At 38.2% G+C, this 15,114-nt stretch overlaps 1 protein-coding gene across 1 annotated transcript in view; it reads right to left on the reverse strand.

Annotated features, from left to right (window-relative positions):
* Positions 1–1,175: 1,175 nt before the first annotated feature.
* The window catches only part of LOC122093743 (polyadenylate-binding protein-interacting protein 12-like), a 21,696-nt gene continuing 7,757 nt past the window's right edge, over positions 1,176–15,114 (reverse strand). The window contains exons 9-10 of the mRNA XM_042664207.1: positions 1,623–1,684; positions 1,176–1,531 (exon numbers count right to left, since the gene is read on the reverse strand). Coding sequence (XP_042520141.1) covers positions 1,474–1,531; positions 1,623–1,684 — 120 coding nt within the window. The 3' untranslated portion in view covers positions 1,176–1,473. The remainder of the gene's footprint in view (positions 1,532–1,622; positions 1,685–15,114) is intronic.

Below are 15,114 nucleotides of genomic sequence, written 5' to 3' on the forward strand. Positions count from 1 at the left end.
CATCTATCTTTTTCAGCTAAATCTGTTCTGTTTTTCTTTCTTCTATACCTTTCCATCTTTCCTCCCACCCTCCTTTCATATTATGACCTTTTTGAAGTATGTCCGGAATCCAAGGGACGACTTAGAAGCAGAATCCAATAAGGGTTTCCTGTTGGATCAGTGGCTTCACACACACACAAATGTCTAGAAATAGGGCGGATAAAGAAGAGGTAGCTTGAGACTATAATACTGCGGCGTCTGTGGAGGGTGGTGAGTTCAAATAATGGACGCACTAGAATCTCTACAAGACTACTTGTTCTAGTCTGTGGGATATACAGAAACCCTCAATGGTTTCTCATCAGTCAGTCCCATAAAACCACTGTGCATCGTGTGAATTCATGATCGCACCTTCAATAGTGGTTCCTCATGAAAAAACCATGAGGAAATATCCATCCAGTGTTCGCCAGAAATTGGTAGTAGGTTGCCTACCTTTGAGCCCACAACACGCCGTAAGGAAATAGCCACTTCCAACGGATCTTTCCAGCTAGAAAACATCTGGAGCCCTAAAGAGCATGAAAGATCGCATACACCGTCCGGATCTTCTTCTTCTTCTTTTTTTTCCTTTTTTTCACTTTACCTGGGGGGAGTGGTATGGTTTCAAAACAAAATACCAGCCTAAATTGTTAAATAAGAAAAGTTGCGTTGGGGGTTATTACCCTGTACATTGCAAAACTAATCCAAAACTAAAATCTGGTCAGTAAATTGTTCGGAATTTCAGATTGTGGATCCTGTTACCAAAGGCCGCTACAACATATAAACAACCCCCCCCCCCACCCCCAAAACCCAACACAACACCCTAGGAGGTTTAGAGAAACCAAATTCACCACAATGGTGATTGGGGTCGCGATGAAGTTAATGGCCAAGATCAAATATCTAAAAACACACTATGCAGATTACCCAATGGACATAAAAAGCTCCCTTTTATAATCATAAATGAGTCACTCACTAGGACCGATCAGTCAATTGTAGGCTCTCAATACCACAAATACTGGATCTCATAGGGTGATGGTAATTCCATTTTTGCTTCTCTATTGCAGTAGTAGAAATTAAGTTCATGGCACATCCAATGTAAGCATGAATTTCTAGGCTAAAACAACTTTGTTAGACCATTCATAACACATATCAGACACCTTCCCTTGTCTCAAAGTGCAGCCTTCTTTAAGTTAGAAACATCAGGAGAGTACTTGTTTTTAGGGACATCCCTACAGTTCACCTTAATATGCAGCAATAAACTCTTTCAAAGCCTCGAAGTTCCACCCAACCCTACATGCTAAAAAGAGCAATACATAACCCCATAGATAACAACCACCCAGGCTAGGATGCAAGGAACAAAACTATAAATTAAATAGCCTGACCAGAGTGTTGGTGTATATGTATGTATATATTTATATATATGTATAGCAACGATATTCATCTGGAGAGTCATGCAATGATTCAATGCATGGGTGGACGAGGAGCGCGTGGCCGAACTGGGGTCTTTGATGGGCTTACCCTGCATCCAAATTATTTAAGCAACTAAGAACCCCCAAGATACCTGACTACAAAGGTTACACCACAGGATGTTGAAAGTTCATGAAACATACCTTATTGGCAAGGATCCCAACACCACCCCGCTGCAATTAAGAGCAGCAATTGCACTTTCCGCCTATAAGAAGGCAATAAAAATAGTGAACAGAAATCTAAAGATTGAGCTCAAAACATCAAAGCAGGAGGGGAAAAAACAAAAACAAAACAAAAAGAACACACACACACACACGGAAAACCATGGGATATTTTTCATGATTATGACCAACAGTATCAAATTAATGAACAGAGCATGTGGTGAAGGGGGCAAAAATAACAAAACTGACAAGCATAAAGCAGTCGACAAAATAAGAAATAATAAAGTAATGCTCAGAGGTTAATAAGGCAATGAAAGAAACCTTGGGGAGCAAATAATGTTAAAACAAACAAACAAACAAAGATCGCGATCAAGAAGATAGGAGAACTTTAGTATCCAAGAGATTAAAAAATTGGTTCTGAATACTCTGGCAGCAGGGGCTATAGAGTATAGATAAGTTGACTGGCATTCAAAGGATGAGATCCCATGGTAATGCAACCAGCCAATCCTAGATTCCAGTCGAGGAATCAGAAACAGATCAGATGCTCCACAGACCCATATATAAACTATTTCCTGATAAAACAAGGTCGAAAAAGGCTTGCTGACTTCCTAGTTTTAGTAGCCTGCATTGGGAAAAGAAAGAGAGAAGAAATAGGGGGCCGTTATGGGACTGCGAACAGTACCCATGAATAGTAACTGATGAAAAGGAAGAGAGCGAAAAGAGAGCCTTCTTGGTTACACAATTCAAATCCAAATTATGTATTCTATTCCATTAATCATCATCATTGGGGGGAGGGGGGTATATATTTATAAGAAAACAAGAGTTCTAAATCTGAAACTCTTAGGTAGCTAGGCTAACTTAACTAACAAAGACTCCAAATACTTAAGTAATAAGAATAGTTGAAGCCTAAGTATTCCAGATAACTTGAGCCCCACCCAACTAAAAATTGGACTTATTTAATAACAAAACTAAAGCCAACTACATTACCTTTTAGACCCCAATACTGATGAAATTTCTATTTTCATACACCTCGTTAAACCCCCACTTTGGGTGTAATACCCTAAAATCTGACTCAAAGGTATTTTTGTTTTTTGACCATTGTAGGGTCAGGGTGACTTAAAGTGGGGATACCAGACCATTGAGGGTGAATCAGTACTTGGTAAGTGCTAAAAATCATCCATTAGATGTAACTACAATTTTAGGGTTTTTACTAGGGGTGTCAATTCCAAGCCCACACCGGTAGGCCTGACCGAGCCTGACACGTTTATGGCCCGACCTGGACCTAATAAACGTGTCGAGCCTAAGTCCGGCCCATTCATAAATAGGTAGTACAAGGAGCAAGGGGTAAGCCCGATGGGCATCCCGACCGGTCCGGCCCGTTTACAAGCTTGACTGGGACCAACACGTTTAGCCCGATCGTTTATATAGGTTTTTTTTGGGAGGCCCAGAATAGGATATATATTGATATTTTTATCAATTATTGACTGTAATTAAATATAATATCTTTTTAAAATTGTTGATAATTTAATAAAATAAATTAAAGTATCTTATATCTAAGAAAAGTAAAGACCGTTCAAGGCCCGTTCAAGGCTTTATTGATACATTACCCCATTTAAGCCCTGATTATAGACCAATTAGCCCGATTAGGAGAAGCCCGATTAAAGCCCGGAACCTGACAGAGTCCGACACGACACCAATCAAGACCGACTCATTCCTTAAATAGGTAGGTCATGGACCGAGGGCATAGGCCCGTCCAAGACCAGCCCAGCCCAGCCCGATCGATTGACACCCCTAGTTTTTACCCTATAAATTACCATTTAAACCTTGATTTACCATTTTGCCACTGGACTATAATTTAACTTTTTTTTTTATTTTCTATTAATCTCAACCTTAATATTGAATTATTTAATTAAGAATTATATATATATACCACCTCACTAACCAAACAACCATAACTAATTAATTGTTGCTAATTAATAATTAACAAATGAAGGCTTTCCTAATAAAATCGTGGACCTTCCCTTTGAAATTTGGATAGCATCGAGCATAAAGTGAGGGAGATAAAGTAGGAAAAGAGAGAGAGTTGGAGATCGATTGTGAGTTGTGACTAGAATAGAGAAGAGAGAGAGTTGGAGATGAATCCGAAAATGGAGAGATAGGCTTGGAGATGAATTAGGGAGTGGAGAGATGGATAGCCTTGAGCATAAAGGGAGATAAAGTAGGAAAGGGAGAGATAGACTTGGAGATGAATTAAGGAGGGGAGAGAGAAGCCAAAATGTGGCTCTCTTGTCTCTCACCCTCTATTTAAAGGAAAAGCAAAAGGAAAAGAAAAAAAGGAGGTATCGTGGGGAAGAAAGAGGAAAAGGAAGACAAAGAAGAAAAGGTGAAAAGAAATCAAGGTTTTGACAATGTAAAATTTTTTAGCCTATGATTTAATTATTTTTTTATGTTCTACTTGGGGATAGACCATGATTTAAAGCTATGGAATTTTGGATTATGGGTTTGATGAGAGAGAAAATAAGATTTTGACATGTTAAAGAGTATTTTCTGGGTTGGACAGTATTCTGAGATTGTTCATATTATTGAACATAGCTAGGGATTGTTTTATGATCTGAAATAATTATTGGGTATACATGTGTTTATATGACCTAAAATTTCATTAAATTTGGAGTTAGTTTGATACACCAAAAAATTCATGTACTCGAATAAGTCAATGTCAGGGAAGTTTTCTGTACCCGAGAATGGGGGTAGGGACAGAGGAATATAGACTTCGAGTTTTTATCTGATTTTTTACCGTAACAAGTCTTTTACATTTCTGAAAAAGTTAGAAGTGATTTAAGTTTGGGAAAGTGGGTTAATGAGTTTTTCAAATTTTTTGGCCAAAATCTGTTACAATTTGAAGACCTTTTTTAGAGGGATTGATACCTAACCTAAGAAGGTTATTCTTATGTTAAATTCGTATGAGACTTCTATATATATATATATGTGTGTGTGTGTGTGTGTGTGTGTGTGTGTGTGTGTGTGTGTGTGTGTTTTGTTAGGTTTCAATAGGATCTAATTTCAACTTATTCGGAATTCCAGAGATTTTTTTTTTTTCTATATTAGTAGGCAGAGTAGGTTAACGCAGAAGTTTAACGAAATTGTTTAGGAAGAACAAGGATTATTCTATTTTGAACGATAAACGAAACCAATACTTGGAACGACATCAAGTTGAGTGGAACTTGTACCCTAACTTCCTTATGTTTATAGTATTATCCAAAAGAAAATTTTATAAAAACTAGATCTATTCTAAACCTTGGATTTCATAGTGTTTTGTCATTAAAAATTTGATTTTACAAACCTAATGTTATGTACATGAGAGAATGAGGAACGACTTTGAATTTTATTCCATGATTTGCATTATGTGTACGTAGCAGAATTTTCCAAATTGTACATTGATTACATAATGTTAGTTACTAATATTAAGTGCTAAGTTATGATTATGATTGCATGGAGTAATGTACTATGTGCATTACATGATTCTTATACCCCTTGAGTTTTTGTTTGTGCAAGTATTCTTTCAATTTTGATTTACATAATTTTACTATTTTCATGTATGAGATGCATTGTTTGTTGTGGTAATAATGCTTTACATTACCGGCTTTGATTGAGGGATGTGAGACCTGATCATTGTTTTGTTATTTATAGTTGTTTTGGTGATTTTAACAAAAATTGAAGCTGATTTCATGTTCACATAAAGACTTACCAGGGTGGAATGAGAGTATTGATCAAACTTGAATTTCGAATTTGTTTGTTATATGTATTTTCGTTCTTGGATGACTTTATTGTTGCGGTCTCGCCCTATCAACATTGGCATTATAATGTTGAGGTGAGGATTGGTTGTATGATCGTGATTTCAAATCTATTTAGTGTGGTGGTTCTACTTACTAAGTTTCTTCCTAGAGACTTACCCTCTTAACTTACAGATGACGTTGGTGAGGACTATTGTGGAGAGGATGCGAATGTTGAACCTATTTTTGATCAGCAGAACATTGCTTATGATTTCGAAGAAGACAATGATTTTTATCTTTAGATGATATAGACTTTGATTAAAGTTGGATGGCAGATAGATAATTGAACTTTAAATTTTAATATTATATTAGTTTCGTTAACTTTTGCTTGCACTTATGTTATGTGTGGATACTACTCCGGTTCATTATCGCCTAGAATTTCAAGATCTTGTGGACCGCTGATGTCCGAAAACCCTAGGCCAAGTTTGGGGTCGTCAAATTGGGCATTATGATTCAACCCATTACAAATAAAACCCAAAGAATTGATAGCCCATAGATAGTAAAATATGACCAATTTATGGACTAGGCCTGCATTACACGGTGTAAGTTATTTTCCGATGATGTAATTTGAGTGAGATAATAAGAACAAGTCTGAAATGTCTTACAAGGAAAAGGTTTTAAATAGAGAAATGCTAAAGACACTTCCTCACCACCTGACCTACCTAATATGTAAAGAAACTAGGGCAACAGTGTGGCAACTACAGGGTTTTGAAAGTTTTGCACTGATTCTGATTTCTGAATGAAGAGTAATTATCAGGTGGTAGAACAATAAAGCGCAGTCCCAACAGTACTGCTTCTAAAAGTAAAATAAAAAATTGAAAAAGGGGGGGGGGAATGAAGTGAAACGCCAAGAAATAGAGAGAGAGAGAGAGAGAGAGAAAGAGAGAACAATAAGCGTGAGGTTTCAGAAACAACTAGGCTACCCTCTGGATCCAGTGCACATCAGATTTTCTGACCCATCTCAATCATATACCCATAGATATAAATCTATAATAGACTAATTCCCTCGTATTTTCAGCCATCAAAGTCTTTTCAAAGTTTTGGCTTTTGAACATTTCCACAAGGCAAAACACATTTCCTGAAACTTGCAATGAGCATGGGTTGACATGGTATAGTCTATAGACAACAACAAACATGTGGTTTCAGCAACAACTAGGCTGCCTCATGGCAGATATGGGAGACGCTGAAGGAGGAGCCTCTTCCACAGCCAGAAAGGAGATCCACTACCCAAAATATTTATGGATTATTTCCCTTGACGTCACGTACACATTTGATTGATGATTCTACATGAAGTTTATTTATCATCTACAAGTTATAGCATGGTAAACTCAACCAGTGTTTTATGCTACCGGCCCCAAGCCTGGATGCAAGATAAGGGGTGGTGTGCATCAGGTCGGAAGCCGGCACTATAGAAACATGAGCCAAACCCTTTTGCATGGATCCAAGACCATTATATTCTCGGCCTTATGTTAAAGAGTGTCCACCCAAAAGAGGCGTCCCCCAGAAGCAACGTGTTGCACTATGACCTAGGTGTAATGAATGGTGATCAAGGGTTAGCTAGGGTGACCCCTATAATTGAAGCACCGCTTCAGCGGCCCGGTTGCGGTGACAAGTAGGCAAAGGTTCTAGCACCATGGAAGAGTGCGGTTATAAAACTTAGTCCAGAAACGTAGTATTAGATTAGCATCTTGGAGCATAGAAACTTTTAACGGGAAAGAGTTTAGAATTCACATATATAGAATGAGAAGAAGTAACATAGCTAGCTAGCATACAAAATACTAGATGAAGGGTAAAAAACTAAGGAATTAGATGACTTTAAACATCGGTATATTGGGGAAACAAATAATAGAAGTGTGGTGAAAATAAAAGTAGATAAGATTTAAAAATTATGTGGAAGTTACAAGAATCGGTGATAGGATAATATCCATCAAGCTTGTGTTAGAAAAAGAGGTAACCAATATAATTAGTGCCTACGCACTTCAAATAGGGTTGGATGAAAATATTAAGAAAATTTTTGAGAACGCATGGATAGATTAGTTTAAGGAATTGGTCAAGGATAAAAGATTATTATAGTGGGCATGTTGGAAGAGATAGCAAAATTATGAAAGAGTTCATGAAGAATATGGTTTTGAAGAGAGGAATGAGGGGACTTTAATTTTTATAATTTTTTGTGGTCTATGATTTATCAATAGTAAACACATATTCTGGAAAGAGAGAACACTAACTTTCGAAAGTGGAAAAAATAGTAGCCAAATAGATTTCTTTGTAACTAGAAGAACCGATAGATTATTATGTAAAGATTGCAAGGTAAGGTATACCAGGGAAGAGCTTAACCACGCAAGATAGCTTACTGGTCATGATATGTGTTTTAAAACGCTCAATTGTAAGAAATCTGATTATTTACCTTAGGATAATGGTGGAGTTTAAAAGGAGTAAAGTTGAAAACATTTACTAATAAATTAGTAAAACAAGGAAAATGGGACTTCAATGGAGACACTAATATGATGTTGAACGAGATGACTACTTATATTAAGAATGTTGCTAACAAAGTTCTAGGTGAATCTAAAGGAAAACGACATTCATCTAGGGAAACTTGGAGGTGGGATGATGAAGTTCAAGCAGCCATTACAATTTACAACAACATTTTTAAAAAGGCAAATAACCAAGGATGAAGAAAATTTAAAAGGTACAAATTTGCTAGAAATAAAGCTAAAAAATAGTAGAAAAGGCAAGGACTAAGAAATTTGAGCACAAAGGAAGGGAAAAAAGATATTGAAAACTAGCTAAAATGAGGAAAGGAACAGTACATATTGTAACCATTAGATGCATTAAAAGTGAAGAAGATAAAATATGAATAAATAATGAGGATATTAAAGAGAGATGGAAAAAACTACTTTAAATGACGGAAAAAGGTTGTGTATGCTGCTGGTATGCCCAGATCTGTGTCTATCTCTCTCCTCCTCCCCTTAAAAAGTCCCCTATGCCCCTCCCATTGGTTGAGCTGCTAGCTCCAGGAAATCTGGCGGCATACGTAACCTCCTCCCTTTAATGATTTACTAAATGAAAAAAATGCAATTAATAGTGTTTTAGAAGGTAGCAATAGCTATGAAGAAACCACAAACCTTAGATATATATATATATATATAAAATGTGGATGTATGAAGTAAAAGAAGCTCTAAAGAAGATGAAAATAGGTAAGGCAATAGGTCCAGATCGTATTCTAATAAAGGTGTGGACAAGCTTAACAACCTATGGAAAAACTTGGCTAACTAAGTTCTTTAATAAGATCATGAACACAAGAAAAATGGCAAATGAATGGAGGAGAAGCATTGTGGTTTCGACTTATAAAAATAAGGTGATATTCAAAGTTGAAATAACTATAAAGTAATAAAACTTATGATTCATACTATAAAATTATGAGAGAGAGAGAGAGAGAGAGTAATTGAAACCAGCCTGAGACAAGAATTAATATTATGGATAACCAGTTTGGTCTTTTCCCAAGAAGATCAACTACATAAGCTATTTATTTGCTTAAGATACTAATGGAAAGATTTAGAGAATGTAACAAGGGTCTCCATATGTTCTTTATTGACTTGGAAAAACTTGTGATAAGAGTCCCTACAGAGTTAATTTGGCAAGTATTAGAGAAGAGAAGTGTTTCAAGTAAATATGTAGGCATAGTTCAAGATATGTTGCACTATTGCAACATGTTGGTCATAGGTACGAAACTTAGAAACAGCCTCTCTTCCACTTCCTCACGATAGAAACTACTAGGGCAAAGGACCAGTTCAGTTTCGAGTGAGAGAACTAGCTCATCGGCCTTTGATTGACCAGAAACTTCTGAGGAGGTCAGTAACTCAAGGGCCTAGGAGGAGTAGGGACCCTGGTCAGAATCGATAAAGAAGAAGAGAGATCAGTACTCACGAGCAGCAACCAACAGGTAAGCCCAATCATCAAATTCAATTACAAATAATCAGTCCAGTGATGGACTTACATGCATCTATTTAAAAATTTGTAGACAAGAAACCAAACCTCTTCAGACTCTATAACTGAACTAGAGTTTGAATCAAACACGCCAACCCATCTCCTATGACTCTATCAAAGGGGGGGGGGGGAATTACATATAAAACAACTCCTAATTTATTCAGTATGAAAATGCATCAGCTCTCCCACTCTTAAAAGAACTCAATTCTCTCGAGTTAGGTCGCGAACCCAAGAAACAACAAAATCAGCCTTATCCCAACTTAATGGGGTCGGCTACATGGATCCTTCCAAAAGAAAATATGGAAATCAGATGTCAAAACAAAAAAGGAGAAATGAAAGTAAAAGGAAAGAGGCACAACCAAGGTTCAAAGTATCGGTATCGCATATCATATCGATACACATTGATATCAATACAATATGGACCAATCTTAAAACCTATCATATAGTAACCTTTTGACAGATACTGATATGATACACAATATGATACAAATCGATACCCACCGATACCGATACCGATACCGATACGATACGGCTGATACTTTAAACCCTGGGCACAGCCCAGAAAGTCAGGAAAATCTCAGCTAAATGGGGTCGGGAACATGGATCCTTGCCCTCTAATCGGCTCTATCAGAGGCCATACTTGGGACAAGACCAAGACTATGCATATCCTTCCTCACTACTTCTACGGTCAATTTAGGTCTGCCCTTAGCTCTTCTAGCTCCTTCTATTGGGATCCGATCAGTCCTTACTAGGGCATCCCTAGGCCTCCATTGGACATGGCCATACTACCTCAAACGACCTTCTCAAAGCTTGCCATTGATCTGGGCAACTCCCAAATCAGCCCTAATACATTCATTCCTTACTTTAACCTTCCTAGTTTTTCAACACATCCTTCTTAGCATCCTCATCTCTGCTACATATAGAGAACATACTTCTTAATTGTCCAACATTCTGCTCCATACATCATAGTCAGTTATACAAAAGTCCTATAGAATTTTCCTTTAAGCTTTAAAGGGATTCGTCGGTCAGACAATACTCCGGTCGCACTTCTCCACTTCATCCATCCCACTTTAATTCTCTATGAGACAACATCGTCTGTCACCTTCTTTATTTATGAGTGGGGAGGAGCGAGTGACCCACAACTAAAGGAGAAAATTGTAGCCATTGAGGCATATCTATCAACAAATGAGGCAACATCATAAGCATTCGCCCTTCTTGCTTAAACGTGGTGGTGTTTCATGCACCATCATATGGTATACAGGACAGAAATACTCCAAGTTATCATTAAAAAAATTGATTTTTCGACCTTACTACCCTTCATTCGTACCAATCTAGAGATACGATATTGGCCAAGAATCGGAATCAAACAAGGCCAATTCCAACCCCACAGATTCAGACCGATCTGATCCGATTCCTAAAACCATGGTACTGTTGTTGAATCCTCATCATATTGTATTATACCCTTCTATCAGAAGAGGGGAGCCTTCTCTAAGTCCGTTGGTGGAAGAAGTAAGACTAACTGAGTTAGCTTCAACCTCGTCATCATGACCATCGTTGAGGTCATCATCTAGATTACAAGGACAACCCTTAAAAACCTCCGCGTCATCATTTTCCAATATCTCATCAATTAAATTCAGAGGATGGGTCTTTTTGGGACACTTGTTGCCAAAGTGACCTTTCTCACCATAATTTGGCCCCATATTTTTCAGCCAACCATTACCTTTAGAGACCCCTGGCTTCTTTCCATCAACCTTATGAAGCTCAATCTTCCTTTCCTCATTCGTCGGTGTAGACCTATGAGCTGAAGAAGTCTTGAGCATATCCTTCAAATGGTTTACTCAAAGAGGCACAAGGGCCATCAGACAGGCCCCCTTTAGCTGTTTAAAACAGCCCATTCAATAGGCTATTTAAACAGCCCATGCTGGGCTTTTAAATCATTTGTTTCTTGGGATTTTAAATCACTTGTTCTAAGACTGTTTTGGGCCCATTATGGGTGGGTTAAAACAAGTTAAGCCACTTAAGCCCATTACAGGCCCACCTCTTTAAGTTTTAACTACAGCACAATAGGACACATGTTAGTGTCATAAAGGCTAAGTCATAGAAATTCTCTCATATTGTCTTTCCTTTTATTACTTTCTATTTCTTGTAATAGTTTTGGAATGCTATAAATAAAAGTGAGGTGGGAGAAGTTAGCCCACGAGTTTGACAAAGCCAAAAACTGCTCTTCTCAAGATGCTCTTGCTCCTATGATGAACTAGTAGCAGCAGAGGGTGGTGAAGCCTTTGAGGAGGTTGGTGGTGAAGCATAGCTTGGTCATGGTGGTGAAGCCAGATCTTTATCTCTCTTCTTCTACTTTCTTCTTTCTTTATTTTTTTCTCTCCTATTACCATTCTGTTAGTCAACTTCTAGCAAGGAAATTCCAGAACTGATCTCTAAAGTTTCCTCTTGTTTGATGACCTGTTATTACTGCTGTCCTAACCCAATTTCATTGCAGGTTACCGGTTCTGTTACTCCTATGATTCAGCAGATTAGTTTTTGTACAAATCTGTTGTTTTATCAGACCACAGTTATGGAGTTTTATCTAGTTTTCCCATCAGCTTTTCCCACTGTTATAGTCATTGTATGTTAATAGTATTCACTGTGTTGCATTTCTGTTGACAGTATTCTGTTACTTGCTAATTCAGGCTGTAACAAGTAACTTGCTAATTTGAGTAATCCAGCCCTTTGATGGACGCCATCTTTTAGTATGTTGTTCTCCAATGTTAGTGCTTATGTTCAAAATTTGATGTCCATCAGATTAACCGATTACAAGTTATGCCAGTTTCTTTATTACTTTGTAATTCTGTTAATGGCTAACCTTCTAATTCTATTGTGTGCCATTACAACAGATCCTACCGTTGGATCCTTTCGATTCTCAGAGGGACTTAGTACTACGGTTATCTTATTCAAATTTCGATTCATCTGAGAGATAGATTCTGTTTCATTTAAATTTTAAGATTCTGCCAGATTGTGTTTGTTCAGGATCATTGTGTTCTATTATTCATATCTTTCCTACCTAGAACACATCATTTGGGAGCAAAGCTTATGGCTAACAGTGATCCACAGGCTTCTAATCCATAGAACATGCAAGAATCCATAAATCAACTAACCGACTTGGTTAGGCAACTCACAAATCAAATGGCTCTTGTTGAGCAAAGGATTAACGACCCTACGGCTGAGTTTACTAGACCACCTAGAGCTAATTAGGAAACACAGTTACATTCCATGGCCACTAATGGCCAGCGAAGAGGACCTCAAAGAACCCTTACTCCTGTGCATACTTTGGAGGACCACAACCACGCTTATTTTGATGTGGGGCCGCCACATTGTCGAAACGATGACTCACATAAGGTGTACTTGGAGCTGATGAAGTACAACCGTAAGCACAATCCACAGGTATTCTATGATTGCCTTTCATGTTTAGATGATTACTTTGATATGTATGAAATTGACAAAGCCAACGAAGATGAAGTTTGCACGGACTAAATTAGTAGTCCGGCCCGAAAATGATGGAACAAATATGACAGAAGGCTACAGCAAAGGGGGGCAGCCCCTAGCACTTGGCTTCAGATGAAGGACGAATTGAAGGGTAAATATCTTCCACCACTTTCAAAGCACGCCTACATGACCAGCTCAACTCACTGCAGCAAGGAGCAAATCAGTAGTGGGTTATATGCAGCACTTTGACGAACTTGTATCATGTATAGGACTGAATGAAGATGATGATCAGATGCTGTCCCATTTTAAATTGGGACTGATACCACTATACCAGAGATCCAAAGGAGATCGGCATGATAGATATCTATGACCTTTAGGACTATTTCTAGAAGGCCCTGCGTGCAGAAGAGCTATTGAGAGTTTCCATGAGGAGATGGCCATCAAGTCGGGGAGAACAGGAAGACTACGGCAGTTACCAGACCCATGGGTTGACCAGCCCCCACCCCTACACCCTCTCATATTGACAACAAGGATAAAGCCCCCATGGCTAGTAGTAGCAAGACTCAGTGCTTTCATGGTCAAGAATATGGCCACATAGCCAAGTTTTAACCCCCCTGACATCAGCTTACGTTGTAATACTTGCAGTTCTTATCTATTATTTGAAAGGGTCCACTCATAGGGGTATGAAAAGCATTATTTACTTGGATGGGAACTAGGAATTTTATCCAAAGTAGTTTTAAGTTTTTTTCTCTCTTTTTTCTTTTGGGGTGGGGTGTTATCTAAGTAGTTATAGGTTATCTGCCAAATAAAAAAGATGAAAGATATCTAGTCATAGTGTGTCAAGAAAGAAATGAATAGTCTTAATAATGTCTATAAAAAGAAGGGTGGCCTATAAATGGTTTGACACAAGACAAAGTGATACAGATATGGCTGCCCTTACCTGGTTGGACCAACATGACCGGCTTTGGAAGGCAAGAACCAAGAAGAACCGGTCCAGCCTAGGGTTTTGGTCCAACAAGGGTTGGAAATAAAATTAGTAGTTACTTAGTATTTTATTTCATGCCTTTTATTTTCCAGATTTGAATGTAGGAGTTAGGATTTATTTCCTTTGCATTAGTTTCATTTTATGATTATTTCCTAGTTTAGACTAAATACTATGTTAGTAGAGTTTCTAATTTCATGTCTTTATTTTCTATATATTGGTTGTAGTTGATGGACATAGCGAATGAATTGAATGATGTGTTAATTATTTGGGTGAACTTTGTGGTTATGCTTGGTCGTGTAAATTTCCTCCCCTCCCTTTTGTGTGATTCTTCCCTTCTTCCCTAAGGCCCTCCATCAACTTGGTATCAGAGCCGAAGGATCTCATTCCTCCCCATCTCCTTTCTTCCCTTCCCCATTCTTTGTTTCAGTTTACAAAAACTGAGAACTAAAAAAAAAAAAAAATCCCATCATTTCCAACAGAAAAACCCCATCGCCCTCTTTCCCCTACTATGCAATCAATCCATCTCCCCCTTTCTAGGTTCTGCCAGTAGCGACAAGAAGAGGAAAAAAAAAGAGAGAGAGAACAAGAAGCAGCGCAGAAGCCAAAGAAAGAAACAGAAGAAGAAGAGAAGAGAGACACAGAAATCAGAAGAAGAAGTGCAGCAGGAAGGCAAGCAGAAAAGAGAAGAAAAAAAAAACAGCAGAGAGAGAAGACAATTAGAAGACGAGAAGAGAAAGAGAAGCAGAAAACAAGAAGAAGGAGAAGAGGAGGAAGAAGAAAAGTCAAGAATAGACTTGCCTGAACACATACCTGCAAGTCCCATCACTAGTAGGCCGACTCCCAACGGTGGCTCCAATCGCTGCCGCAAGTCCATGGGACTCCTCGCCCTGAAATCCCATTGATCTCCCTTGTTTCCAGCGCAGGTGTCACCAACTCCCTTGGTTCAATCAAGAGAGAACACTACTGGGATCCCTCTCCAAGTGGGAGACCTACTGTCTTGTGTCTGTCGGTAACCCAAACAGGCAAACACTCCCTAAGCCTTATTTTCTCTTTTACTTTTAAACTTCTGAAAATTACACTTTGCCCCTCTCTTTATCTGTTAATTCTTTCTTTATTCCCAGTTACACCCCTGCCCACACGTGATCTCCCATGAGGTTTAATTTGAACTTCAAAAAAATTACAGTTCTGCTATCCCCAC

The sequence above is a fragment of the Macadamia integrifolia genome, chromosome 11 (genome assembly GCF_013358625.1).
Source record: "Macadamia integrifolia cultivar HAES 741 chromosome 11, SCU_Mint_v3, whole genome shotgun sequence".
NCBI classification, from domain to species: domain Eukaryota; kingdom Viridiplantae; phylum Streptophyta; class Magnoliopsida; order Proteales; family Proteaceae; genus Macadamia; species Macadamia integrifolia.